The 27,288-nt window shown below is 42.5% G+C and overlaps 1 protein-coding gene across 2 annotated transcripts; it reads right to left on the bottom strand.

Annotated features, from left to right (window-relative positions):
- Positions 1 to 603: 603 nt before the first annotated feature.
- On the bottom strand, positions 604 to 27,288 carry arhgap15 (Rho GTPase activating protein 15). 2 transcript variants are annotated; one of them, XM_086267323.1, is made up of 13 exons: positions 27,200 to 27,288; positions 24,916 to 25,084; positions 24,775 to 24,846; positions 15,755 to 15,895; positions 15,569 to 15,658; positions 15,370 to 15,468; positions 15,082 to 15,211; positions 10,128 to 10,262; positions 7,370 to 7,468; positions 5,882 to 5,959; positions 5,351 to 5,485; positions 4,993 to 5,098; positions 604 to 4,617 (listed from the first exon to the last, which is right to left on the bottom strand). In XM_086267323.1, exons 1-13 carry the CDS (start codon positions 27,211 to 27,213, stop codon positions 4,434 to 4,436), a joined length of 1,452 nt encoding a protein of 483 aa, XP_086123449.1. In that variant the 5' UTR covers positions 27,214 to 27,288; the 3' UTR covers positions 604 to 4,433. The 2 variants fall into 2 exon arrangements, with proteins under 2 accessions (XP_086123449.1, XP_086123448.1); XM_086267322.1 differs by lacking the exon at positions 27,200 to 27,288 and having other exon boundaries at positions 24,916 to 25,110.

Here is a 27,288-nt window from a genome sequence, read left to right on the forward strand (position 1 = left end):
ACAGTCCACATGGTTTTTACTGCCCTATGCATCGCCAAGAAAACGGTCCTCATGAACTGGAAAAATAAAAATAATCTTAATTCTAGCCAATATAGAAACCTTCTAATAGATCACATTAGTCTCGATATAGCCTCTGCCACCACATTAGATCAATCCCTCTGGGCTCCTTTGATCGACTCCATCACCTAGCGGGGGTAGGGGGTCGTGGTTTGGTCCCGCCTTAGCTACTGTGGTTGATGTGGAGTTGGGACGGGCTTAGGGCGCCTGGAGGACCCCTAGAGACGTTATCCCTGGAGGGCTTAACCCGGGGGTTGTGTTCATAACCTGGTTAGTGGCTCTGGTCGCTCTTAGAGGTTGTTCTCCTCGTGGCTACGTGCAGCGGGGCTGGAGGATGGTCTGTACTGGTGGACGTAGGTTACTGGCCTGGCTGCCCCTGAGTGGATCCAGGGCAGGCGTGGAGGTTTGGGGTTCGGGGGTGCTTCGCCTCCGTGCTGGGGCTCTGGCTGGGCCTTGGGGGCTTTGGTCCTCGTCGGTGTGTCACCGAGGTTGTGAGTGGGTGGGTGCACGGGGGCTCAGCCCTGGCACAGGGGGCCTCTTGTGCATCGGCCTAACTGGGGGGCTCTTCAACTGGTGGGGAGGTTGTTCCATCCTTGCAGGAGTCCACTCTGCAGGTGGGGGAGAGACATAGGAGAGGTGGAGAATAAACTTAACCTGGGTGTCTGTTGTCTTGTGTAGTCTGGGAGATGATTGAATGTTGGGGTGGGTACAGTTTCCTCTGCGGTGGGGTAGGGTGGGCTGCCCCGGGTCCTGTGGGGCTTGGCAGTGCTACCGTAGGCCCCGGTCTGGATGGACCTGGGCTCCCTTGCCTTGGTGGGTACCAGAGGACGGGGGTGCCTACTGGGGTCAGCGGGGGAGCTGGCCCTAGGGAGGGGCATCCTCCCCTCCCTCCTTTTCCTCCCCATCCCCGGCTACCTCCCTCTTCCTGCTCCACCACACTCACCCACACAGGTAGGGCCTTGGGGTGCGGGTGTGTCACCAGGGTGCAGGGGAGACATTCCCCCCCCCCCCTCTGTCCCCTTCTGGCCACCTGTGCCTCAATTTTATCTCACAACTTAGACATCCACATTACTTACACTCTCATAACACACACATATATATAGGGCCTTGAGGGTGGGCACGTTAACGGCGTCCAGTGGACGGTCTGTGTACTCAAACCTGCCTCTGGCGCCGGTGCCCACCTCTCAATTTTAAATCCATGTAGACATTGAGGGTTCTCGGAAGGGGCCGTGCTAACACCTGCTGCTCTCTGGCAGCAGCAGCACCATGCTCTCCCTTGTTTTAAATGTACTTTAGAACAACACGCAGCAACACTACACATGAGCGGGAGGAGGGAGGTATGGGGTCTTCACACACCCCCGTTCTCTGCTAGCCATCGGGGCGGGGGGGCCGGGAGGAGATGTTGGCTGTCCAATTGGCCTCCCTGCTGCTGCGGAGCCTGGGACGGTCTGCTTGCCTCCACTCCGGGGGGAAGGGTAACATCTCTTGGGTCTGGGTTCTGTTTCCCCCTCTGGGGGCGAGGGTACCTGGACCCGAGGTATAGAGTATGTTTGGGGAGTGTGATTGTGTGTACATGTCCATTTATGTCAATCCTTACGTTGGGTGAGTGCTGAGTGTTTGTATATGTGTGCTTGAGGGTGGGAATGCATGTTGTGCAATGCAATGCTGTGTGTGCCTGTTTGTCTGTGTCTATATGTCAGGTCGGGTCTTAGACTCCACCTCTCTGGGAACTCCCAGGCCCTCCAAGGCCTATCTCCCCTCACCACACTCCCTGCCGGTGACTGATGCCCTCAGGGGTCGGTGCATTGGTGGTTCTTGGTGTTCGGGGCTGGGCACTCAGGTATGTACCGGCTCACTCCCGGTGGCTACCTGGCGGGGCCTGGCGCCTGTTGCTCGGTCAGGCCTCCTCCGGGGTGCGGGGGCCCTCGGGCCTCCGGCCTCTGGGCCTGCGGCTCGGTTCACTCTGGCACAGCTGGCTGCCGGCAGAGCCGGCGGGCATGCCGGTGCAGCCCCTCTAGCTTCTGCTCGGTGGCTACTGGGTGACGCCTCGTCTGGGGATCCTCAGCCCTTCCCATGAGGGTGGCACGGATGCCCCTCCGGTGGTCCTCCTTGGGCTCTCGCACTCTGGGGCCTCTGGATGTCTGGGGCCTGGATCTCCTCCATGCCTGCTTCATGCCCTGGGCGACGGGGCTATGGCTCTCTACATCCTCTTGCAGACCATTACATGTGGAAACCATTTGAATACAAGCGCGCTGATCCACACAGGTATGCACACGGGTGTTCACTGCTCGTAGACTTAAATGACACCTTTCTTGGCTGCTACTTCAAAGCACATTGTGCGCTGTCTGTCCTGCGTGCTGCACAACAATATTGAATATTTAGTATTTACTGCTGTTTACACTTAGCTAGATTAATGCGATGGTGTTGTGTTTAGTATGTTGCTTTGGGTTTTTTTGCTTGTTTTCTATTCTTTTTCTCTCAACAGGTGATCCAGGAGATTTTTTTTCCTCCCCCCCTTTCTCACTGTCCCTCTCCCCTTCTGTTTTTCTTTTCCTTCCTCTTTCTCTCTCCCTTTCCTATCCCTCACTCATGTCTGTCCCGTCTGTAACATCTGAAAATAAAATAAAATAAATAATAAAAACAAAGGTCGATCAAATGGACCAATACGGCAATGCCACGATGATCCATTTGGCAAAGTAAATCCATTGGGTATCCTTGTTGGTCTTCAGACAACAATTCTGATAGCTAAAGAACCAAATGGGACAGGCAAAAAAAAAAAAAAAGTTTTTAATATTACTCTTATTAATCTTTCTGGGTCACAAAATAAACTTTTAACATGTTATAAGGTGAGAAAGTAGCTGTGTAAACTTCAAATATCTGCTCAGTTTATCAAGACATCGCATATTTGCAAAAGTGCGCCGACGTTTTCAGAGACCCACTAGCTCGATAGCTGACCGGGGCGACAACAGCAAACTACCTGCACATCGTTTCCACATCCCCGCGGTCTTTGGCTACTCAGGTTAAAAATGATATAGAAGTCACTCAGATAACTTAAAAATGTTATTGTTTGGCTTTTTCAGTATTTTATTTGTTCCTGAGTAAATCGTTTTGGCTGAGATTAAAGTTATAGTTTTCACACAGCTGAATAAACGTCAAACAGAAAACTGATTAAACAGAAGTGTGAGATGGTCGAAAGTTTACTCCAGTGTCCTAATATATTTTAGATAGCAAGGAACAGACGGCTGAGCTTAGTAAATTTTAATCAGCGAAATCTCTAAAATATATTTATCAATAGGAACTAGTCAAGTAAACTTGAGATGTACCTTCAGTATCTTCGTCTCTCACAAGATGTGCAACCTTTAAAATCTCAAATAATTTTTAGAACGTTTCATTTCTGTTCAGTTAAAATATCTTAACATACAAACACGAACTAGTGGAAACTTATGCTGTTTACAGGAATTTAAAATCACCTCTTTTTCTATTCTTATTAAATAAATTTTTGTCGCTGTAGTCTGATGTGTTCAGACCACAAGAGAGAACCTTTAAAAACTTTAATCGGTTCAGTACCTCCTGGCAGAATTCATTGATTAACTGTCAAACTCACAAACACACATCAAACTCTTTGTGCTGACAGATTAACCCTTTCTGGACTGAATTATTCACACATGAACATATTTTCCGTTATATTCACTCATTTTAACTTTTGACACACAAATTATTGTCTGAATCCAGTTTGTTTTCTGTTTTCTGCTGTAGATTTTTTAAATGCGTCAGTTCTCACTAAAGTTGGATGTTTATGTTGACTTCAGGCTCTATTGTTTCTTTTTAGTCAATATTTATACTGCAAGACTGTCTAGAAACAAACACACTAATCATACAAATCATCTTATTTACTCACCATCATTCAATAACTTTAAAATAATCTTCAGCAATATTTTACCAATAATATGACAGGGTTTGTTTGAGATGTTCATGTGAAGCCTTGAGTAGTGTGAATGCTATATTTGAAATAAAAAAAACATTACTAAGATTCATGTTTCATACATGTTTGCTCTGCAGGCTAATTTTGTGATAATGCAGCTGAATTTTATAATGACACTAGGATATGTTTTAAATATTCAGTGGTAGGTTATATACAGAAAATCATTAGAATTATTTATTGGAGTACTGTATATTTTTGTATTTGAAAACAACACCGATTGTGGCAGAGGTAAAAGGGTCAAAACATTTAATTATAGATTTGTGCTAATGCAATATAAACTCTGACAAAATATCTTCTGAAAATTCCAGTTTTTACATCCCGGCCCAAACCAGACATGGCTTCTAATATCTGTAAACGTGAGTCCATCAGCTGATTTGGTCCCGCTCAGCACCTTTTACTTCCCGTCCAAGTTGAAGATTTCTTGGCTTTCAGTGAGAATGAACTCCACAATCTGATTCTGATACACCATGTTGACCGCCATGTTTCCGGCGTCCAGTTCAGGCCACATCAGCGTTGGACCGAACACGATTCCGATGCCCTGAGTGGACATCAGGTTCTTCCTGGAAAAGGCCAGAACTCTGCAAAAGGAAAATGCAAACGTTAACATGTCCTTTAAATTAGCTAACAAAGCATCAAACAGTGTACTATGTGCTACCCATCCTGAGTTTATAAATACGACCCTTTCTGATGGTGCCTTTCTGATTGTGTGAACATCAAATCAAATCACTTTTATTGACACAGCACATGTGAGTGAAATTCTTGTGTGCAAGCTTCACAAGCAACAGAGGTGTGCAAAATACAAGAAACATAAGATACAAGCCAAATATATGGACAGGAATGTAAGAATTATCACTTGTTTGTAAAGTAATATGTGCAGTGGTTTATTCCACAGTATTCCACCTGAACACTGTAAATGCTCCTAACAGGTGAGGTTCAGGTGTGTGTTGGATTACTTGTGCAGGTGGCTGAAGAGAAGCTTCATGGTGTCATGGTTGGGTTTGGGCAGCTGCTGTATCAGTTTCTTCACAGCCTGAACTTTTTGTTTGGGTTCTTTGATCTCTGTTAAAACAAATGACAGCAGCATTAGTTTAACCTTTAGATTTCTAATTGAAGTTGAAACGTTTTTAAACTTGGGGGGGGGGGGGGGGGGGGGAGAAAAGTCTTGTTCAAGCAGTCTGGAGATTCTGTCTAAATACAAGTCTCATTCTTAAAGTGACTTGACCAAGAGCAGCAGAGATTACAGAAATAAAAGAACCATTTTATGAAGTCATCACAAACTGAAGATTTATAACAAAGGCAGGTTTTACTCACTGATGGCCTCCACAAAAGGCTGGAAAAACCTAAATGGAAACAGTGGCTCCGGCAGTTCACGGAAAAACATTTTGAGGGCTCCGGTGACGACGTGGACATCCTCCCACTGACTGTGTTCCAGGTCCAGGTCCTCCTCTGTGGGACAACCATGGAAATATTACTGAGCAGGATTTTATGAGAAGAGGTCAGAGCACATTGTTTTACCATTTTATATGTATTGGTTTTTAACTTCAGAGTCTACTTAGGAGGATTTAATACATTTTGATATAAATTATTGGTGTAAGGCCATGCCACAAGCACTATTTTGATGGGTTTGGTTGACTGACTTAGTTGCTTAGCTGTGTATCGAGGTTTAATTTCTTAATAAAATTCTGTTTCATTTTGTAACCTGCATTGTTTGACTCTTTGTTTTAATCCCCTAGCTTTGTCAGGGCAATGTAAGACTTACGCTGATTAATTATAACCCATTTTCATAAATGAAAGGGAAATTAACTACTTTACAGCTACTGTAAAAGCTACTGTTTAGTTGACCTTCATCGACGAGGAAGCGAAGTTTCTGGATTGTGGCCAGGTTTCCACTGACTCTGTAGATCCCGTCAGCTTCCAGACCTGCAAAGAGATACACTTTATTAAAAACCTTAATTTAAGTCTGAGCTCATTCAATAGATCCATATGTACTACTCGTTGCTAGTTAATTGTACTCAAACAGCTTTAGCTTTCAGGAAACAGAAACTAAACATACAGTGTTTTCCCCCTTCCTGAATTTTTCATATGTTTGTCACACTTAAATGGTTCGGATTATCAAAAAATTTTAAATAGACAAAGATAACACAAGTAAACACAAAATGCAGTTTCTCAATGAAGGTGTTTATTATCAAGGGGAAAAGTCCAAACCTACGAAAACTGATTGCCCCTGTAAATGATCCATGGCAGACCTGACGACATTTTTATGCTTATAAGCATCTCTTTATTTCAGATTCTCACGGTTGTTGTCACAAACACACGACTGCAGCTCTAAAGCTGCCAGCCACACACATCACCAACAACAACAGCATTACAGCAGTCCGCATAACCAGCAAGGCGTGATCTCCTGCAGCAGCACCACAGACCACACCCCACCACAGTGCCCTAAACCTAATAACTGGTTGGTCCATCGTTAGCAGCCTAATTGCAATTGTGATAACTAGCAATGAATCTTCTACAGCTCTGTGGAGGAATTTTAGCACATCCGAGGTTATTTGAGCATGAACTGGCTTTATAAACTCTGGGTTCAGGTCAGGACTTTGACTGGGCCACTCCAAATTCTTCATTTTGTTTTTCTTAAGCCACTCGGAGGAGGACTTGCTGCTGTGTTCTGCTGCAGAACCCACGTGCACTTCAGTTTGAGGTCACAAACAGATGGCAGCACATTCTTTATACAACAATTCCATGCAGAAGTACTTTTTAACTTTCATAGAGATGCAGAAACTTGACTCTGGCTCATGCATTGGTCAGCATGAATCTGAGTCTTCTTAATTTCCAGATGGAACTCAAGAAGAGGGCAAACACTTTTTCATACCACTGTACCTGTGTTTAGAATCAGAATAATGCCAAAAGAAATCATGTGGTCACAGTTACACACACACAATAACGGTAACAGACTGAACTAAATAATACAATATATTACAAAGTTTACAAAATACAAGAAATAACTCTAATATATAAGTAGCTCAGTTGTAAATATCCAGAATATTGCAGAGGTGAAATATATATGATTGACGTTTTACTCTGACCTGTAAAACTTTGTTAGTTATTATTTTACTGTAAAGCATGTGCAACGGGGTGTAACTATTGTACTGTGTACTGTAGATGGCCACGGGCAGCAATGATTTCCTGTGTCGTTCATTGGTGCATTATGGATAATCTCAGTCTCTCACTGAACGTGCTCCTGTGACTGGCAAGGATGTCAAGGAATGGGTGGGAGAGTGGGTGTCCATATCTTGCACAGTCATGTCTGAGTTTCAGTATCAGTAAACGTACCTCGTTTCTCAACGGCGTCCACACAGATCCGAACAAACTTTGGTACCGTGGTCCCTTCACGCTCACAGAGACTCGACAGATGGCAGCCAAACACTCGATCTGAGACAGATGTTATAACAATTTGATCAATTAGAATTTTTGTTAACTTAATTATTAGATTAAGCACATTTTGAAAGCCAGTTCACTCACAAAAATCATTTTAAGCTTGTGTTAGGGCCAGGGTTAGGTTGTAAAACCGAACCTGTAAAACTTCTGCAAAGGTAACACTGTATATAAAAACACGATGTTATTTTATTTCTTAAACCTCTCTAGTCTGCCAGCAATGCTGTTGAAACAAAATTTAAGATAAGATAAGATAAGATAACCTTTATTAGTCCCACACGTGGGAAATTTGTTTTGTCACAGCAGGAAGTGGACAGTGCAAAAGTTATGACGCAAAAATTAGAATACAATAAGAATAAATACAGTACACAGCTGTACAGAATAGAATAAAATAAAATACTATATACAGTAGAATAAAATAGAATAAAAATATACAATAAGATAAAAATAGAATACGAATGCTATATACAACTGAGTAAAAATACAACGATGCCAGAAAAGATTATTGCACTTAGTGTTATTGCACATGTGTGGATGTGTGTGTTTGTTCAGTTAAAGTCTTTGTTGTGGAGTCTGACAGCAGTGGGGAGGAAAGACCTGCGAAATCTCTCCGTCCCACACCGTGGGTGCCGCAGTCTCCCACTGAAGGAGCTGCTCAGTGCTGTCACAGTCTGCTGCATGGGGTGGAAGACGTTGTCCAACAGGGATGACAGCTTAGCCGCCATTCTCCTGTCACTCACCACCTCCACTGGGTCCAGAGGGCATCCTAGAACAGAGCTGGCCCTTCGGATCACCCTGTTCAGTCTCTTCCTGTCCCCAGCAGAGATGCTGCCGCCCCAGCAGACCACACCATAAAAGATAGCAGAAGCCACCACAGAGTCATAGAAGGTCTTCAGGAGTGGGCCCTCCACTCCAAACGACCTGAGTCTCCGCAGCAGGTACAGCCTGCTCTGCCCTTTCCTGTAGAGGGCGTCTGAGTTATGAGTCCAGTCCAGTCTGTTGTTCAGATGAACACCAAGGTACCTGTAGCTGTCCACAGCCTCAATGTCCATACCCTGGATGTTCAGTGGTTGCAGTGGAGAATGCTTGTGCCTGCGGAAGTCTACCACCAGCTCCTTGGTTTTACTGGCGTTGATCTGGAGGTAGTTCAGCTGGCACCAGTCCACAAAGTCTTGAGTCAGTCCTCTGTACTCCTTGTCGTCCCCATCAGTGATGAGGCCGACTATTGCAGAGTCATCAGAGAACTTCTGCAGGAAGCACTGGGTGGAATTGTGGGAGAAGTCTGCAGTGTAGATGGTGAAGAGGAACGGAGCCAGAACCGTTCCCTGTGGGGCCCCCGTACTGCAGACGACCCTGTCCGACACACAGCCCTGAGTCCTCACATACTGTGGTCGGTCGGTGAGGTAGTCCAAAATCCAGGTAGTGAGGTGATGGTCCACTCCAGAGTTCTCCAGCTTGTCCTTCAGAACCGAGGGAAGAATGGTGTTGAAGGCACTGGAGAAATCAAAGAACATGATTCTCACAGTGCTTCCAGCGGTCTCCAGGTGAGCGAGGGAACGATGTAGGAGGTGAATGACGGCATCATCCGCTCCAATGCCAGGCTGGTAGGCAAACTGAAGTGGGTCCAGTGATGAGCTTGTTAGGCGCCGAAGCTGAGCCAGGACCAACCGCTCCAGGGTCTTCATCAGGTGGGATGTCAGAGCCACCGGCCTGTAGCTGTTGAGGTCCTTGGGGCGTGAAGTCTTTGGCACTGGTACAACACAGGAGGTTTTCCAGAGCTGTGGGACTCTTCCCAACCTCAGGCTCAGGTTGAAGAGGTGCTCCATCACCCCACACAGTTGGTCCGCGCAGGACCTGACGACCCTCGAGCTGATGCCATCTGGGCCCGCTGCCTTCTTGCCATTAATCCTCCTCAGTTCCCTCCTAACCTGGGTGGTTGAGAGAGACAGGCTGGAGCCTTGTGTTGAGTGTGTATTGGATGCTGTTGTTGGGGGTGGGGAGGAGTGAGCAGGGTGAATAGAGGAGGTGTGAAGTGTCTGAGGTGTCAGAGGTGGAGCAGCAGCAGTGGGGGTGGGTGAGTCTGCAGCCGATGTTGTAGACTGTCTCATGGTTGAATCAAATCTGTTGAAGAAATGATTCAGTTCATTTGCCCATCTCACATCCCTCCCAGGCAGAGAGTTCTGCTGTTTGTGGTCTGAGATGGTTCTGAGGCCTCTCCAGACTTCACCAACGTTGTTTTGCTGAAGCTGGTTCTCCATCTTCTGCCTGTAGCTCTCCTTCCCATTCCTTATCAGTCCCCTCAACTCTCTCTGCATCCTTTTCAACTCCTCTTTGTCTTTGGATTTGAAGGCCCTCCTCTTCTGCTTGAGGACAGCTTTAATTTCTGGGGTAATCCAAGGTTTGTTGTTGGAGAAACACCGTACAGTCCTGGTAGGTACGGTGTTATCCACACAGAAATTAATATAGTCAGTAATGCATGTAGTAAGGCTGTCGATGTCCTCTCCATGGTCGTCACAGATCACCTCTGTGTTAACTTAAACTGTTAGTTAAGTTTTAATTTTTAAAAAAGACATTTCTAAAGGAAAGGAAGCAAGCATAAAAACACGACTGGAAAACAAGGCTTCAGAAAAAAGGCTGAAGCAAAACAAGCAGAAACCTTTTATCAGGCCTTTCTCCTGTAGAGTCTTCATGGATGGACGTCTGATGATGAATTTCTTCAGCCGGTTTTTCACTCCATTCTTGTCTGCGCTATCTGAGGCGCTGTGCTTCAGCTTTGAGCTGCCAAACATGTCTACAAAAGAAACAGGTTGAGGTACAGCTTTGAGATACTATGTAAAACAAGTGTTGTTGTGATTTGGTGCTGTGTAAATAAAACAGGATTCAATTAAGTTGAATTGAATGTAAAAGGGTTAGGGATTAAAAAAACAGAAATTAATTATTTTCAAATCTTATAAACCCATATTTTACTCACAATAGAACAGAAAACACACACATGCGCTCATTTTGAATTAGATGGCAGCAAAACATCAGCTCTTCCCATATGGAAAAGAAATAGTAAAAACATATATGATTTACTCATGAAAGTGGCTACTTTCATGAGTAAATCATATATAAATCATATAAGGCTTACATGATTTACTCATGAAAGTGGCCACTTTCTCATTACTTTCATATATTTTTTTTAGTAAGTATACAAAACATACAAGTTTCATTATATAATTTTTCAAGGAATCTTATATGTGTTTTCACTCTTGTATGCTTTTCATACAAGTTTCATACAAGACAGATAAAAACTTTATAAGATTTATATATATCTTTTCCATATGGGTTGGGACAGATCAAAAAAAAGCTGGATAAGTAAGTGGTACTAAAAAGAAACAGCTGCAGGAACAATTTGCAGCTAATCAGGGTAATTGTATCCAATCACAACAGTGTTTTAATGGATGCAAAACGATTGTAGCCAATCTTTGTACAGTTTAGGCACAACAGGAGCTCTCAGAAGTGAAAAAAGGCAGAGGTTCACCAATCTGCAAAAAACTATGGTGGAATAATGTTCAGAATAATGTTTCTCAATATTAACTTTAAATGATGTCTCTCATCACCCATATTCTGATGATATGGTTACTAATCAACCAAAGACCCAGACAGACTTTTAATTCATTTGAAAGCCTGATGCTTCGCCTCGTCCACCCCAGCTGTAAAACTCAGAAACCAGTCTTACTTGTTATCATCTATCGTCCACCTGGGCCTTACACAGAGTTTCTGTCTGATTTCTCAGACTTTTTTTTTATCTGATTTAGTGCTCAGCTCAGATAAAATAATTATTGTGGGTGATTTTAACATCCATGTAGATGCTAAAAATGACAGCCTCAACATGGCATTTAATCTGTTATTAGACTCAACTGGCTTCTCTCAAAATGTAAAAGAACCCACCCACCATTTTAATCACACTCTAGATCTTGTTTTAACATATGGCAGAGAAACTGAACATTTAACAGTGTTTCCTGAAAACCCTCTCCTGTCTGATCATTTCCTGATAACATTTACATTTACAATAATTGATTACACAGCGGTGGAGAGTAGACTTTATCACAGTAGATGTCTTTCTGAAAGCGCTGTAACTAAGTTTAAGAATATAATCCACCCACTGTTATCATCTTCAATGCCCTGTACCAACACAGAGCAGAGCAGCTATCTGAACGCTGCTCCAACAGAGGTTGATTATCTTGTTAATAATTTTACCTCCTCACCACATACAACTCTGGATACTGTAGCTCCTGTGAAAACTAAGGCCTCAAATCAGAAGTACCTGACTCCGTGGTATAATTCTCAAACACGTAGCCTAAAGCAGATGACTCGTAAGCTGGAGAGAAAATGGTGTGTTGCAAATTTAGAGGATCATCAGTTAGCCTGGAGAAATAAGAAATAAGAACTGAAGGTTTCTCTTCAGCACTGTAGCCACTTCTTCACAAATAACATTTTAACCATTAGAGACAAAATGACCCATAATCATCACACAGATGTAACATTATCTACAGCTACTTTTAGTACCATTGATATTCATTTAGAGTCTTTTTCTGTCACGGTCTGCCATTCCTCGCTGGTCGACCTGCCATGTCTGTGTTGTATTTGGATTTGTGTTTTCTACTCCGGGGGCCTGTTCTTCGTACGTCGCTCACTACATCCAAGATCACATGACACATCCAAGACCAAACCATCGCGCTAACCGTGAGCTCGCTAATCCGGTTCCCCGAACACACCTGCTGTTGACGATTAGTACAGCTGGACGCAGTAATGTGACATCACTGGGTGTCGTAAAAGGGGCTACGCATCGATAGTAGAAACATTGATCGGCAACCCTCTGATTGGTCGGCGAAAATGTCGAAAGGGCGTGCACGGTATTTTCCGGCAGCAGAGCAAGAACTCATGAGTGCGGGATTTCAGGAGTTTCAGAGTTTAATTAAAACGCAAGAGAACACTGCAAAGGCTGCAAAAGCAAGGAGAGAGGGCTGGCAGAAAGTTGCTGACAAATCAAACTCGTAGGTAATTTAATAATAATAATAATAATAATGGATTCGGTTTATATAGCGCTTTCCAAGGCACCCAAAGCGCTTTACGATACCACTATTCATTCACTCCCACATTCACACACTGGTGGAGGCAGCTACGGTTGTAGCCAGGCTGCCATATCGCGCCATCGGCCCCTCTGGCCAACACCAGTAGGCGGTAGGGTAGATCTATCATATGACACTATATTGTCCAATATCATATGGCATTATATTATATTATAATATGTTATATTATATCCCCTTTCACATTAGAGCCACAACAGGACCCACAAGAACATGGGAACAAGTAAAAGTGGAATACAGGAGTATTCTACAGAATGGTAATATTTATCTCTTAGATTGCTTTTCGTCTCTTGGCAAGGTAATACTGGCCTGTAATACTCTGTTAGTTTGTTCATAACAGCAACCAAGAAAAGGGCAGAGGAAAAAAAGACAGGTGGTGGTCCTGCACCCCCTCGTCAACAAGTTGGTTAACTAAATAATACCCTCACGGGAATATCGATATCTCTCAATGAGCACACTGTCGCGCTGAGCTAAAGGATCCTGTCTATCCCGCAATATACGCTGAATTCTGAGGACTCTCCTTATCAATCTTGCACCTTCCGCAATGGGTTGCTCGCGTATACGGACAGGACATGGCTGCGACAGACTTCCCAAATCCACCTTCGCTTTTATAGCCGTGGTCTCTCATCTTGATTACACGAAGTAATTTACAATTACTACTCTGAAATATGAATTACATCTGTAATAATCACATACATGTAATAGAATGTTAATAGTACATTTCCCTTTTTTAGGAAATGACCTGTATGTATCTGTGTGACATCAATAAAAGGATCAGGTGCTGCATTATCTTTAGTTACATTGATAATATTTATTTATGGTGAAACAGTGGTGGAATATCGCTGTTGCTTTCGTATAAATGAAGCGGACATACCTGCGTGGCCGCGATCTAATCCTGTTTACATAAAGTAAACCTGCTCCCGAGCAGGTTTACGCTTACGGCTCTGTTGCTATGACAGCAAGTCCCGGATGAGCTTCGGGGAACCGAACGATCCAGGATCACGCGAAATCGTCAACAATCTAATCCAGCTAACTTACTTAGCGAGGTACGAAGAACAGGGCCCTGGTCTGTGCATGTTTGTGTGCATATGGTGGTGTTTGTGTTTTGGTGCAACACCAGGCCTGAAGAGTTTCCCGCCTTGGAGTTGGCCACCCCTCCTGACTAATCATGCTATCCTGATGCTGATCAGCCTTGTCAGTGGCTCTCTACTTAACACAGTAGCTGACACTGTATTGTTGAGGAACACAGTCAGTAATCCAGCTCGTCAAGGTGAAAGTCTCCCAGGAGATTTACGGGAACATGTGGAGATAGCTGAGCACCATTGTACAGAGATAGAGCTGTAAGTTGTATTTTCACTATGAAGAGAAGTCACTGCACGGTAGCATTCAACTCCAGTGAGTAGGATGCTGTGATTTCCATGACTGTTAGGATTGATGACAACATGCAGGTATATGGTAAACAGGTCTCCAGTCCTGATAGATCCATGAGGGGCTGATCCCTGGGAACGAAGGCCAGGAAGAGACGAGCCAGCAGAGGAGGAAGAGCAGACCACGCAGCTTGGCCAGGCCCGACTTTTGCTCTCAGACTGCAGGAAATGACATCTGGCTGGTCAGTGTTTTTATTGTGGCAGATAAGGACACTATGCAGACACCTGTCCCACGTGGCCGAAAGATTTTGTCCGTCAGTAGCAGTAGGAATGCTGGTGGGCACGATTGAGGACGTCTCCCTACCTAGACTCCAGTGTTAGTGTCAGGTTTATATTGGCCTGCAAGTGACGATGGGTATCATCACTTGCAGGCCATTCAGATCTCCTCTTCCTGCAACCATGTTGAAAAGATTAGTTCCTTTCTGTTTGATGATGCTTGTATCCTTCGTTCTCGGTTATCCATGGCTAAATACACATAAACCCCATATTGACTGGTCCAAGGACTGTATTTGTCATCCAGCAAAGAAGGCGTCTTTGCTGGATTGTTGAGTTATTCTCGTCAGTACAGCTCTGATAATCTGTTTCTTGTGTGATTTCTCAGTTTATTCTAACCACGGTTCTCCTGTGCATAGACTCCTGGACTTGTCCTTATCCCTAGATCTGTTTCCCTGGCAGCGTGGCGTGGAGTAGGTGAGAGTGCTAATGACAAATGCGAGAGGAGCGAACGAGCAGAGTGTGCTTCGCTTTTTCCCTTGGACCAATGAAAGTCCCTGCCCCCATACACTGTTTATAATTTCACATAGTGTGTTTGTAAATACACTTGTGACTGTAATTCTAGTTCAGCTGGTCTGCGCCTGAGTCAGTTTCCGCCCGCGTGACATTATTACCTTAACTTTTTTTAGGAGTTGCACAGCTGCTTTCCACCTCCAGCAGTTATGGAGCAGTCATGATAATTTAGATGTGAATCATGTTTTACACACTAATGGTTTCTGTGGCTTTAGCTGCTCACTGCTGCTTTGTATAAATACAAATCATTATTCCTCAGACTCACTGATAGATCGTCGGTGTATTGGGTTACGTTGTTTGACACCAGGAGAAGCAGAGCCATATCCAGGTAGGGAGCTGTGTCTGGGCAGGTAGTCTGTACTGTTTGATCTCCGCAGAGGAAAACCTTCTTTAGTCTGAGCAGAAAAGAGGTACAAGCAATCTCAGGAAGATTAGTTTGATAAGTGATCAATTTGTCTTTTTGAAAAGAAATTCACAAAATGCACAGAAATAATTTATAATTAATGAACAAGGAATATAGTGATGATGATTTTAAAGGGTGGTGACTTCTTACTGAAGAGTCGACGGTCTTTTTGATGGCGTCGTACCATTTGCTGGCAGTGGAGTAATTGTCAGTCTGGACAAGGTACTCACTTCCTGTGCTTGTTTTAATCTAGAACAGGTAAAAACAACCAAAAAAACCAGTTCATTTCTGTACCATCTATTTTAAATAACCAGAGAGAATAAGCCATCAGCAGCAATTAAGTGTTCACCTGGAAGACATTTTTCCTGCTTGATTTCTCAGTATTCCACTCAATGAATGCTCCACACAGCTGAAGCACATCTGCCTTACCTCCTGGTTTCTAAGCGCAAAGACAGTAATGTGATGGGTCACACAAGTTAGACATGATAAATATAAGTAGAGATACACTGACAGTAGTGATGAAAGATTTTTATACCAGTCCAGTTTCCTGTTTGTCTTTATAAAACATTAACTGGTCTGAGGTGAGCACAGTCCACACTGAAGACCAGTTCTTCCTCTGCTTCTTACCACTGTCTGAAATTTTAGCCATATTCATGATTTCACCTTTCAAATCCACCTGGAAGCATACAAAAGGGAAATTAAGGAAGTGTTCAGACGTTTTATACATATGCTGTCGAGAGCGGGGGGGGAGAATCATCAGAAACCCAGAAAGACAAACTGAACATGGGACTTTACATCAAATCTATTTTAAAATAAACAGTAACTCTAAAGGTTAGCCATGTTTACTTGTGAAAAACTAATCTGAATGAACTGACATGCATATTTAATCCATATGTCAACCAAACCAAGATGTCAGTGAACTCTCTGTAGACACCGATAATCAGACTCACTTGTGGGGATCAGAACAAGCCACTTCAAAGCTTTGAACGTTCCTGGCCTCACCAGTAGTTCCATCCAGATGGCTATCCAAATCTGCATGTCAGATTTGGATAGCCATCTGGATGCAAGAGGAATTTCTCTGACTCTGTGGGGCTCCATTAAAACCCAGACAGCCTCGGGTTAAACCTGCGCCTTGGTTTAATGACAGCGCTCACGCTGTCAAGAGGGAACGTCACCCAGCAGAACCCAGATGGAGAAAGGAAAAACTGCATGTATCATTTCAAATTTTCAAAGACTGCTGACATCGCTACCAGAAAACTGTCAAAGAGACAAAAAAGGGCATATTTTGAAAATATCATTTCTTCCAACAGTCCTAACCCATGTGTGTTATTTAACACCACTGACTCTGTTCCTAATACTCCACTGAATGTCTGTTTGGAAATTTCTCCTGATATTTGCAATAATTTTCTGAGGGGTTGTTGTTTTTTGTTTTTGTTTTTTTGGTTTTTTTTGTCACCACCAGGGCTCTGATCACAGCTCCTGACTCTGACCCCTCTTTCTCTGTCCCTTGCACTGCTGTTTTTACTCAGTTTGAGCTTGTGACGCTCTCCACTTTAGAGGATGTGGTGCACCATATTAAGCTCACAGGTTCCCCACGGGATCCTTTTCCTCCACAATTTTTTATTTTTAAAGACATTTCTCCTAGTATAGGACAGTATGTCCTTGACATTATTAACAGCAGTCTGTCTTCTTGTATGGTTCCTGCAAATTTCAAACATGCAGTAGTGCAGCCACTGCTTAAGAAACCTGGCCTTGATCACACAGTCGTGGCCAATTATAGGCCTATTTCCAAGCTGCCTTTACTTTCCAAGGTTTTAGAGAAAACAGTTTTTAGTCAACTTCAATATTTTCTAGATGATAATGGCATCCTTGAGGTTTTTTCAATCAGGTTTTAAAACCCTTCATAGCACAGAATCTGCATTAAGGGTTTTTTAATGACATCCTTCTGGTATGTGATTCGTTCTGGTCTTGCTTGACCTAGTTGCTGTTTTTGACACCGTAGACCACAATAGTCTAATTCTTGATTAAATGATGTAGTGGGTATTGGTGGCTCTGCACTTAGTTCTCTTGGCCAAATAAGACCTAAACCAATTGTCTCCACCAGCCTTCTCAGTTCTGAATCATCTTCTGCTCCTCTGTCATGCAGCGTCCCACAGGGCTCCATCCTTAGAAGGTCAAGGTCAAATTTATTTATATAGCACATTTCAAACAGCCGATGCTGCACAAAGTGCTTAACAATATAAAAATGGTATTAAAAAGCAACAATGTAGTACAATAATAACAATAAAAAAACAAAAGAATTAAAACAATAACTAAGACTAATTCAAATAACAGCAAAATGCTTGGGTCATAGTGTGTTAAAAGCCAGGGCATAGAAATGTGTCTTTAGTAATGATTTAAATTGCTCAAGTGTTTGTGCAGATCTAATATTTAAGGGGAGACTATTCCAAAGTCTGGGACCTGCCACAGAGAAGGATCTATCACCATGAGCTTTGAGATAAGTCTGTGGGATGGACAGCATTAATTTTGAGCTAGACCTCGTGGTTTTTCCTGGAGCATAAGGAGGTAAGGAAGGGCTCGGGCATTAAGTGTCTTAAAAACAAAAAGTAAAAGTTTAAATTGGATCCTGTACGAGACAGGAAGCCAGTGTAAAGAAGCTAAAACTGGGGTTATATGCTCTCTCCGTTTGGTACCAGTTAGCAGGCGAGCAGCTGCATTTTGGACCATCTGAAGACGATGGATGGAGGCCTGATCTAGACCATAACACAATGAATTGCAGTAGTCTCATCTGCAAGTAAGGAAAAGGTGAATAACACGCTCAAAGACGTTAGCCGGGAGGTATGGCTTTACCTTGGCCAGCTGTCTTAACTGAAAAAAGCAGGACTGAACTACTGCACTTACCTGCTTATTGAATTTAAAAGAACCATCAATGTAGACACCGAGGTTTTTTACATGTGTTTTACAATACGAGGAAAGGGTGCCCAGAGTGCTGTCGATATGATTAAAGTTGCCAAAAATGACAACCTCAGTTTTACTTTCATTTAGCTTTAAAAAATTTAATAACAACCACTGTTTGAAATCGTCAGCGTAATAAGAGCTGGGGATGGTCTGACCCTGCTTTTAAAGGTAGATAAATCTGCAAATCATCAGCAAAACAGTGAAATGAAATGCTGTACCGTGAGAAGATGGAGCCCAATGGCAACAAATAGAGTGCGAACAGGGCAGGACCCAAAATAGAGCCTTGAAGTACACCGTATTTAAGAGGGGCTATTTTGGAGTTGTGGGGGCCCATATTGACATGAAAAGACCTTTCTGACAAATAGGACCGAAACCACTGGAGGGCAGATCCTTTTAGGCCAGCATGAAATTCTAGCCGTGATAACAGGATGTCATGGTCGACCGTGTCAAAAGCTGCTGACAAGTCCAACAATAAAAGGGCAGCAGGGCTGCCAGAGTCCAGAGTTAAAAGAACATCGTTAAAAATCCTTAAAAGTGCCGTCTCAGTGCTATGTAGTGATTTAAAACCAGATTGAAATTTTTCAGAGATCATATTAAAATCAAGGTGGGCCTGCAACTGTAGGTAGACCACTTTTTCCAAGACTTTAGATAGAAAAGGAAGCTTTGAGATAGGCCTGTAGTTGGACAGAACAGTTGGGTCCAGGTTTTGTTTTTTTTAAGAAGAGGCTGAACTACAGCTTGTTTAAAGCATGATGGGACGCAGCCTGTAGCAAGGGACGTATTAATTAATCTCAGGATAAAAGGCCCAACATTAAAAGTGAGTTAAAAGTGCTTTTAAGGAAGCTTGGAGGGAGACGGAGGGGCAGTGTGATGATCTTAGGTTACTAATAGGGGTGGGTTTTGATAATTGATTTATCGATTAAAATCAATTCAGGCTTGGATAACGTGATATCGATTTATTAAAATCCTGAATCTATTTTTTTATATTAATTTATTTTGCCCGAAACGCCAGAATCTCTGGTGAAATCTCACAAAATTTCAAGAACCACCAAACAGCTAAAACAGTAAATGAGAGCAGGAACACGGATTCTGCACAAAGATGTAAACACAAAGCTCGGACCCGCCGACGGATCAGAATCAGTGAGATGTGACTTTCTCACCCAACGGCACGGACAGGGTTGGGGCTGAAAGCCGACAGCTCGCTGATTCTGATGTCCGCGCTTTGTGTTCACGCCCTTTTTGCGGTGATTCTAAAGCTGTTGGTTTTATCTCTCTTCAAACATTATTGACCAAACCAGCAGCAAAAGATCCAAACTAGCTTCACATAAACATTGTCATGAATTCACTCTGACTTTTGCTGTTCTCTGTCTGTCTGTCTGTCTGTCTGTCTGTCTGTCTCTCTCTCTCTCTCTCTCTCTCTCTCTCTGTCTGTCTGTACTTCAAGAACAGTTTTCCATCTAAAAATCTGTTTTCTGCATTATTTGCTTGCTTGTTACAAACAAGTCTACCGTTGTTTACAGGCTGTCGGCCGCTGTTTTTTTTCCCCTTTTACTTACTTCTGAAAAGAAAACCTAATTTCTGCTGTTCAACAGGCTTCTGAACAAATATAAACTTTTTAAAATTTTGCAAAATGCAAAACGCTCAGCTGTGTCTGTAATAAAACCGCTGTAACGTCAGAGGTAATGTTCATATGTTGATTAATGGTTTTCTTTCGTTTTTGATGTACTGTGGAATATTTTAATAAAATCCAGGCCAGGAAAATCACCTTCATGTTTTTCTGTGTTTTATCTTCAGCTACTTTGACACAAAGGCCTCTGCTGTGACGCTCACACCTTTGATAAAGTCTGGAAAGTGTCAGCTTCCTTTTTATAGATACAAAAATATGTAAATGTACTGATCTGAATTATAATATTTCTGACTGTCTCAGGCAAAATTTCCCAGATTTTAATCGAATCGAATTGAATCGAATCGTGGATCGAATCAATTCGGGACCTTGTGAATTGGAATCGAATCGATTCTAGAAATCAGTGACGATACCCAGCCCTAGTTACTAACTACCGCGGTCAAGTCATTAAGGGAGACGGGATCAAACTGCTCTAGGACAGCTGAGCACATAGGAGAAAGACAATGATCTCAAGCAGCAGACGACGAGACAAGAGCCCTAATCGATAGAATCTTGTCAATGGAGCAATCGAGTCCAAAATATCAGTGCAGGTAGAATGAAGAATGTCCGAAAGGTCCTCAACACTCTTACAGTTGGAGTTCATTATTCCAGAATCCATAAAGGCAGCAGAAAAAGCGGGCGCTGTCAGAGCATTAAGAGCAGCGCAGCGTTACAGTGAACAACACAGGAAGATAATCGGAGATGCGCAACTTGGATATTTCCGTGATGCACACATCCAGCCCGTGGGAGAGCACCAAGTCCAGTGTATGACCTTTTTCATGCGTGGGACCGGTAACCCACTGGGTCAAGTTAAAAGAGTCAATAATATTTAAAGTCCTTGACCAAAAGTTTAGAGTCACAGCAGACATGGATGTTAAAATCACCAAGGATGAAAAAACTGTCGAATTTAAGAACGATTCCAGCCATAAAACCTGAAAACTCTTTGATAAAATCCTTTTTAAGATGGAGGACGGTATATGAGGGCACACAGCAAAGGCGCAGCAGAGTGTAGGTGTAACTCAAACAGTTGGAGTTCAAAACTAGAAAATGAGTCGTGCTGTAATATTTGATGAAATCGTGAAATCGAGCGTTGAACACGGTGGCTAAGCCTCCCCCCCTACCAGAGGGCTGAGGGAGAGTGAAGAATGAGAAATTAGGAGGAACCAGTTCCAAAAAAGCTCCAGACTCACCGGGTTGAAGCCATGTTTCTGTCAGAAACAGAAAGTCCAACTGTTGTGACTTTAGGAAGTCGTTTAATACAAACGTCTTGTTTGCTAATGATCTTACATTTAGTAAATCCATTTGGAGTGTGTAGATCCTAACATCAGATGTTCCAGCTTGGTTAAGTGTACGAAGATTTCTGTGGTCCACACCGCATCCACGGGTCCGAGGCCGCTTAGGGAAATAGAATGCTGAGAGCGGGGGATCAAGTGTCATGGGAGCTCCAGGGACAACAGGCAGGATCCATCTAAAGATGCACTCTGCTGGTCCAGTAGTTCCACGAGAAGCATGGAGAAGAGCTCGGACTTTGATGAGTGTACCAGCCCGCTTTCCTCGTTTCCTCGGGTGCTTCTTCCAGGAAGTGGTGTAGGAGTGTTGGCACAGATAAACCGGAATACAGGGCTCAAAAAGTGGTGGAGGAGGCCCATAATCATCTCCTGTGTCCGTTTGTTTAAGAGCCAGGTCATACGATGCTTTGATTTCTAAGAGTAGCTGGCGATTGTACACACGCAGAGCGAGGGCATTTTAGGATCAAATAGAAAAGGATAAGGCTAGCGAAAGCCAAAGCAAAGCTAGCAGAGTTGACGGACGTGTCGCCGTGCATACTGCTGGCGCCATCTTCCTAAGAAGGCATGGGATCTCTTTTCATTGCACATGCTGATGAATGCCAGATCTATTTGCCACTAAAGCAGAAGGATAGCATCTCCATAAAACGTGTTTTGACATGTCTAGATGACATTAAAGCTTGGTTGGCTTTAAACTACTTAAATTTCAAGTACAAGAAAACAGAATTGTTGGTGTGTGGACCCAGTGGTGCCTGTTAGTCCTCCTGTTGATTTTGGATCCCTGGAAGTTTATTTTAAACCTGTAATTACTGACCTTGGTTTTAAGTTGGACAGTGGTTTTAAATTGGACAACCAAATCAGAGCAGTGGTGAAGTCCAGTTTTATTACTTAAGGCGACTGGCAAGAGTGAAATCTTTTCTTTCGAGGCAGCACCTTAAAACAGTGATCCATGCTTTTATTTCATCCCGTCTGAACTACTGTAACTCACTTTATGTGGAGGTCAGTCAGTCGTTGCTCTCACGTCTGCAGCTGGTTCATGCCGCTGCATGACTGCATAACAGGAACTCGTAAAAGAGAGCATATAACCCCTGTCCTGGCCTCACTGCATTGGCTGCCTGTGTCTTTTAGAGTTCATTTTAAGATTCTCATGTTTGGTTTTTAAATTCTTTCACTACCTCTCTGAGCTTTTTCATCCACGCACACCTTGTCAGTCTCTCAGGTCAGCTGACCAGCTGCTCCTGGAAGTATTGAGATCCAGGAGGAAGCTCACAGGGGGCGGGGCCTTTTCTATCATGGCTCCTAAATAATGGAATAACTTGCCCTTCCATGTTAGAGAGGGGCTGTATCCCAATTCAGGGTCTGCAGCCTTAAAGTACGCAGTCTCAACGATCCTCAAGGGCCGCGTACTTAAAGACCGCTAAGGCCGGAAGTGCGAGGCTTGTGAAATGGGATGGTCTAGCCTCCGTTGCGCTGCCCAGGTTGCCTAGCAACCATGATACTAACAGCTGGAAACGTTTCATACAGCTTTGTTTGACAGAAATGAAATGAAGAAAATCATTTGTTCATTTGTTTGTTTGTTTCTACATGAGCTTTGGTCATTCTCTGTAAGATTAAGGTCAGCTATTGAACGGCGTATATTTTAAAGTAAAGGCTTTAAAACCAAGTTAGTACAAACGTCACTAATGTCACATGACTTTGCCGACATGTGGCCAACAGTAATGTTTTAATGTTCTTCATTATTAAACATTTGCACATAAATAAGTGACATAATATTCAGTACTTACTTAAAGTTTACTCTTCAGGCGCCCCTCATCCGCCGTTTTTTTCAGCAAAATTATCCACACCCACCGCCGCGCTATGCATTCTGGGATATATTGGGCCATGAAGTCTACACCGCCACGTCCTTAAAATTCAGGGAAATGAAGGACGCATTTGAGGCTGCATTTCGAGCAGCCTTCAAATTGGGACAGCCTTTGTCGCGTCGCTGTGACGTAATCGGCCTTAAAATGCGGCCTTTAAGGCTGCAGACCCTGAATTGGGATACAGCCAGGGCCCTTCACTGTCCACTTTTAAAACACGTCTGTGACAGCAATGACGGCCCCGACCACATACTTTCACTCTTTACACACTTTTTATTCCTGGTTGCTGCATCTACAACTCCCGGCCACAGCTTTTCAGCTGCATCCCACACATAACGTCTCCCACCCCATGCAGCAGACTGTGACAGCACTGAGCAGCTCCTTCAGTGGGAGACTGCGGCACCCACGGTGTGGGACGGAGAGATTTCGCAGGTCTTTCCTCCCCACTGCTGTCAGACTCCACAACAAAGACTTTAACTGAACAAACACACACATCCACACATGTGCAATAACACTAAGTGCAATAATCTTTTCTGGCATCGTTGTATTTTTACTCAGTTGTATATAGCATTCGTATTCTATTTTTATCTTATTGTATATTTTTATTCTATTTTATTCTACTGTATATAGTATATTATTTTATTCTATTCTGTACAGCTGTGTACTGTATTTATTCTTATTGTATTCTAATTTTTGCGTCATAACTTTTGCACTGTCCACTTCCTGCTGTGACAAAACAAATTTCCCACGTGTGGGACTAATAAAGGTTATCTTATCTTATCTTATCTTAACACCTACCCAACCAAACAAACAAACACTTCCTCAGGTCCTCCCATATGGAAAAGAAATAGTAAAAACTTACAAAAGACTTGCATCAGATGTGGCCTACTTCATATAGTGAATCATATAAGGCTTACATGATTTACTCATGAAAGTGGCCACTTTCTCATTACTTTCATATAATGTTTTAGTAAGTATTCAAAACATACAAGTTTCATTTATATAATTTTTCAAGGGATCTTATCTGTTTTCACTCTTGTATGCTTTTTCATACAAGTTTCACACAAGACAGATATATATTAATCTTATAAAGTTTGTATCTTTTCCATTTGGGCTGGCACATTTAATATGCCTGAGATCGAGCTCAGGTGTGTCAACTTCCCCCACACGAACCACGCCCCACCACAATGTCTTAAAACCCATTTTTATTCTTTGGCTTTTGGCCTCAATGAGACTTAGTTTTTCTTAAAATTAAATTAATTATTAATTAATTAACTATTTCACTTTCTTTTATTTGGATCTTATTTATATGTTATGAATTTTTATTATTTAGTTCCAATGTGCAGCACTTGCTTTCTAAATAAAGATGATGATAAAGAAGAAAGGATGCACAAATTACACTGTAAGTATTGTAAATACTTACACTCTGGACACGTCACCAGTCTGTCACAGGGCTAACGCAGAGAGACTGGTGGTGGAATCAAACTCAGGACCTTCTTGCTGTGAGGAAACAGTGCTAATCACTGTTTCGTACGCCACTGTGCTGTTGTTGAAACATTCATTCATTTAATTGGGAAGTAGATTTTTTGTGTTTTCATAAATGATGACCAATCTGCACTGGGATCAGTTGTTGTGGATCGCAAATAAAAAGCAAAATGACAAAGTAAGATCATCTTACAGAGGAGTGAATGTGGGGGGAGTCAGATGTGGAGAGAGGAGATTAAACCGGATCTGTGAAGGAACTTTTCGAAAACAGGAGGAATGTAATGATTATATAGGTTGTAATTACCAGAGGTTCAAATGTAGCAGCTCCTGCTACCACAACATTGTGCTGAGACTGATTCCTGCGATGTCGAGAGATCTGCAAAAGACATGTTCATTAAAACAGAAGCGTCTCCTGCAGGCTGGTGCTTCTTTGTGATTTACGTACAGGTTTCTGAGGAAGGTCGGTCTCCTGCAGCACCATCGACTTGGACTGACTCAGACGGTCTCCGGAGCTCGGAGAGTTTTTAATGCGCATCTGCACGGCTCCCTGTGTCGCTGTGCTGCGCTGTGGAGCCTGAATCCCTGGTTTCACGGTACTCTGCAGGTTCGTGATTCTGCACATGAAAAACAAAACAATCATTTTTATCATTTCATAGTTTTACAGTTAGTTATGATGTCTGTGAATTTATATTTCTATGCATTTAAACAATCCACTTTAGAGAAAATGTATTATGATATTACATTTTATTTCCCATTAAAATAATGAAGACTATTATGTTTCCCCAGGCAGTATGGGTAACCATTTTCTCAGGTAAAAACGTACATAGACTGTTCATTCTTTTCATTTGTGTACTTTGGGAAATACTTTGTAGAATTTGTATCCCCCCACTGAAAGTTTATTTTAAAATTTATTGAAAAAGTAGCTTTTAAACACCCATTATGCGTAATGTTAAATTAACCATGATTAAATAAAAATACATTTAATAAAATATGTAATATTAGAATCAGTTAAACTTAACTGAAATGGCTCTGTCTGCGTCTATTCACCTGTTTACACCTCCTGTTTGTTTAAACTGAGTGACTGAACATTCAGAAGTTCCATCCACAAAAGGATCTGAGGACAGTTTGACTTTTTCCTGTTTGCTTCACTTTAGTTACACAATGTCTGCCTTTCTGCTAGCCAGCTGCAAGGAAACCAGAGCTGAAAAGACTGAAGGTATGTTTGAATAGTACCTCTTCTCTCCTTTTCTAACCAGTTTTCCTCGATCTAAGTGGGAAACAATATAAGGAAAGCTGGATAGGAAAATTAACCAGGACTTAGAATAAGAGAAGAGTGTGTCCGGTTGTATTTAAACTGGCAGTGTCGGCAGCTTTTGGCATGGAATGTAAAACACACTGTTACTTGACATTTACAGTTCTGTTGCTGGTTTACATGAATGGCTGGATGGTGTATTTTATAGAACAGCATTTTTCCTCTTCTAAAGACGTTAATAAGGGAAGCATTGAAGCTCTTTTTCTTAGTATCTGGAGAATTCAAGTAGTTCTTATTGCTGTCATGCAGATACTTCCAGGCCACATGATTCTGGTGACAGAATTTTACCACGTGTCAGGTGTGTAAACAGCCATTGTCTTTTATTTATATCCTGCCAAATCACAACAACAATTCCCTCAAAAGTCAAAGGGGGAGGGAGGGCGAGAGAGAGAGATTATTTCAAACATGGAAATATAACTGAAATAAGAGAAAAGAAGAAAAAGCACAACTTAAAAAACATCAAGTTTTCATGTATATCTCTATGTCCACACAATGTGTGTGCTGGAAAAGAGTAGGATGAAGTTTACACTTTTCCTGGAGAATACAATGGAAAAACAATCAACAACATTAAAAAACAGCATTTCTTGAAATCCCTAGTCACATCTTTTTTCAACAGTTTTAATGAAAAGTTTGGTGTACATCAGAGGTTGAGCAGTATCAAGAAAATGTCAAAGTACCATCTCGTAACACTTTGGTCTTCCTCCTAAAATGTGGTTAATCAAATAATTTTAAAAAAGAGGGTAGGGCTGGAGAATGTGGGGCTATAGAAAGAAGCTGATGGTTTGTATGTACTTCCTGAACTCTTAGTGTGCAATATTACATTTAAATATATTGTTGAAATGTCTGGTAAGTGTGTTAGAAAATGCAAATAAAAACATTAAACACTCTGATCATTTTGTTTTTTATGACGTTGACATATGTTTGAATCATCCCTCGTGTCTGCAGTTCTGTGGGTTTGAGCTGTTTCAGTAACTGACTGTGACATAAAACCACATCATAAAAACAGCACACTTAAAAATATGATCAGGTCTCAGAACTGACATGATGAGAAGTGAAGCCTCATTAACCGGAAACAAAATGAAACCCTCCAAACAACGGAAGCTGGACCGTCAGTCATGCATGAAGTCTTACGATCATAACCTCATAGTCTGAATCAGAGACTGTTACAATGTTTCCATAACTTCAGATGAGATTGGTCTAAAAAAAATAAGCAAATGAAATCTTTATGCTCATTTAGGGTTATTCCTATTATTATTGGCCTTTTTTTAAAATTTCAGCCAGAAGTGAGCAGAGGCCTACAGAAAGTAAACAAATGTGAACCCCAGTAACGCAGCGGTGAGACCTGCAGACACACACCAAAACAAACCAATCACAGAGACAACAGAATAATGAGATTTCATATTTAAAATGAACTCACCTTGTACCCGCCATCTCTGTATGTCTCAGATCACAAAAGAAGAGACGCAGAGAGGCCTAACTGTCAGAGGAAGTAAAAAGCATCACGTG

This window comes from Aulonocara sp. 'chitande type north' Nkhata Bay, linkage group LG16 (genome assembly GCF_057382095.1).
Source record: "Aulonocara sp. 'chitande type north' Nkhata Bay isolate Kocher_YH1m ecotype deep benthic linkage group LG16, A_spYH_male_GT1.1, whole genome shotgun sequence".
Lineage (NCBI taxonomy): Eukaryota > Metazoa > Chordata > Actinopteri > Cichliformes > Cichlidae > Aulonocara > Aulonocara sp. 'chitande type north' Nkhata Bay.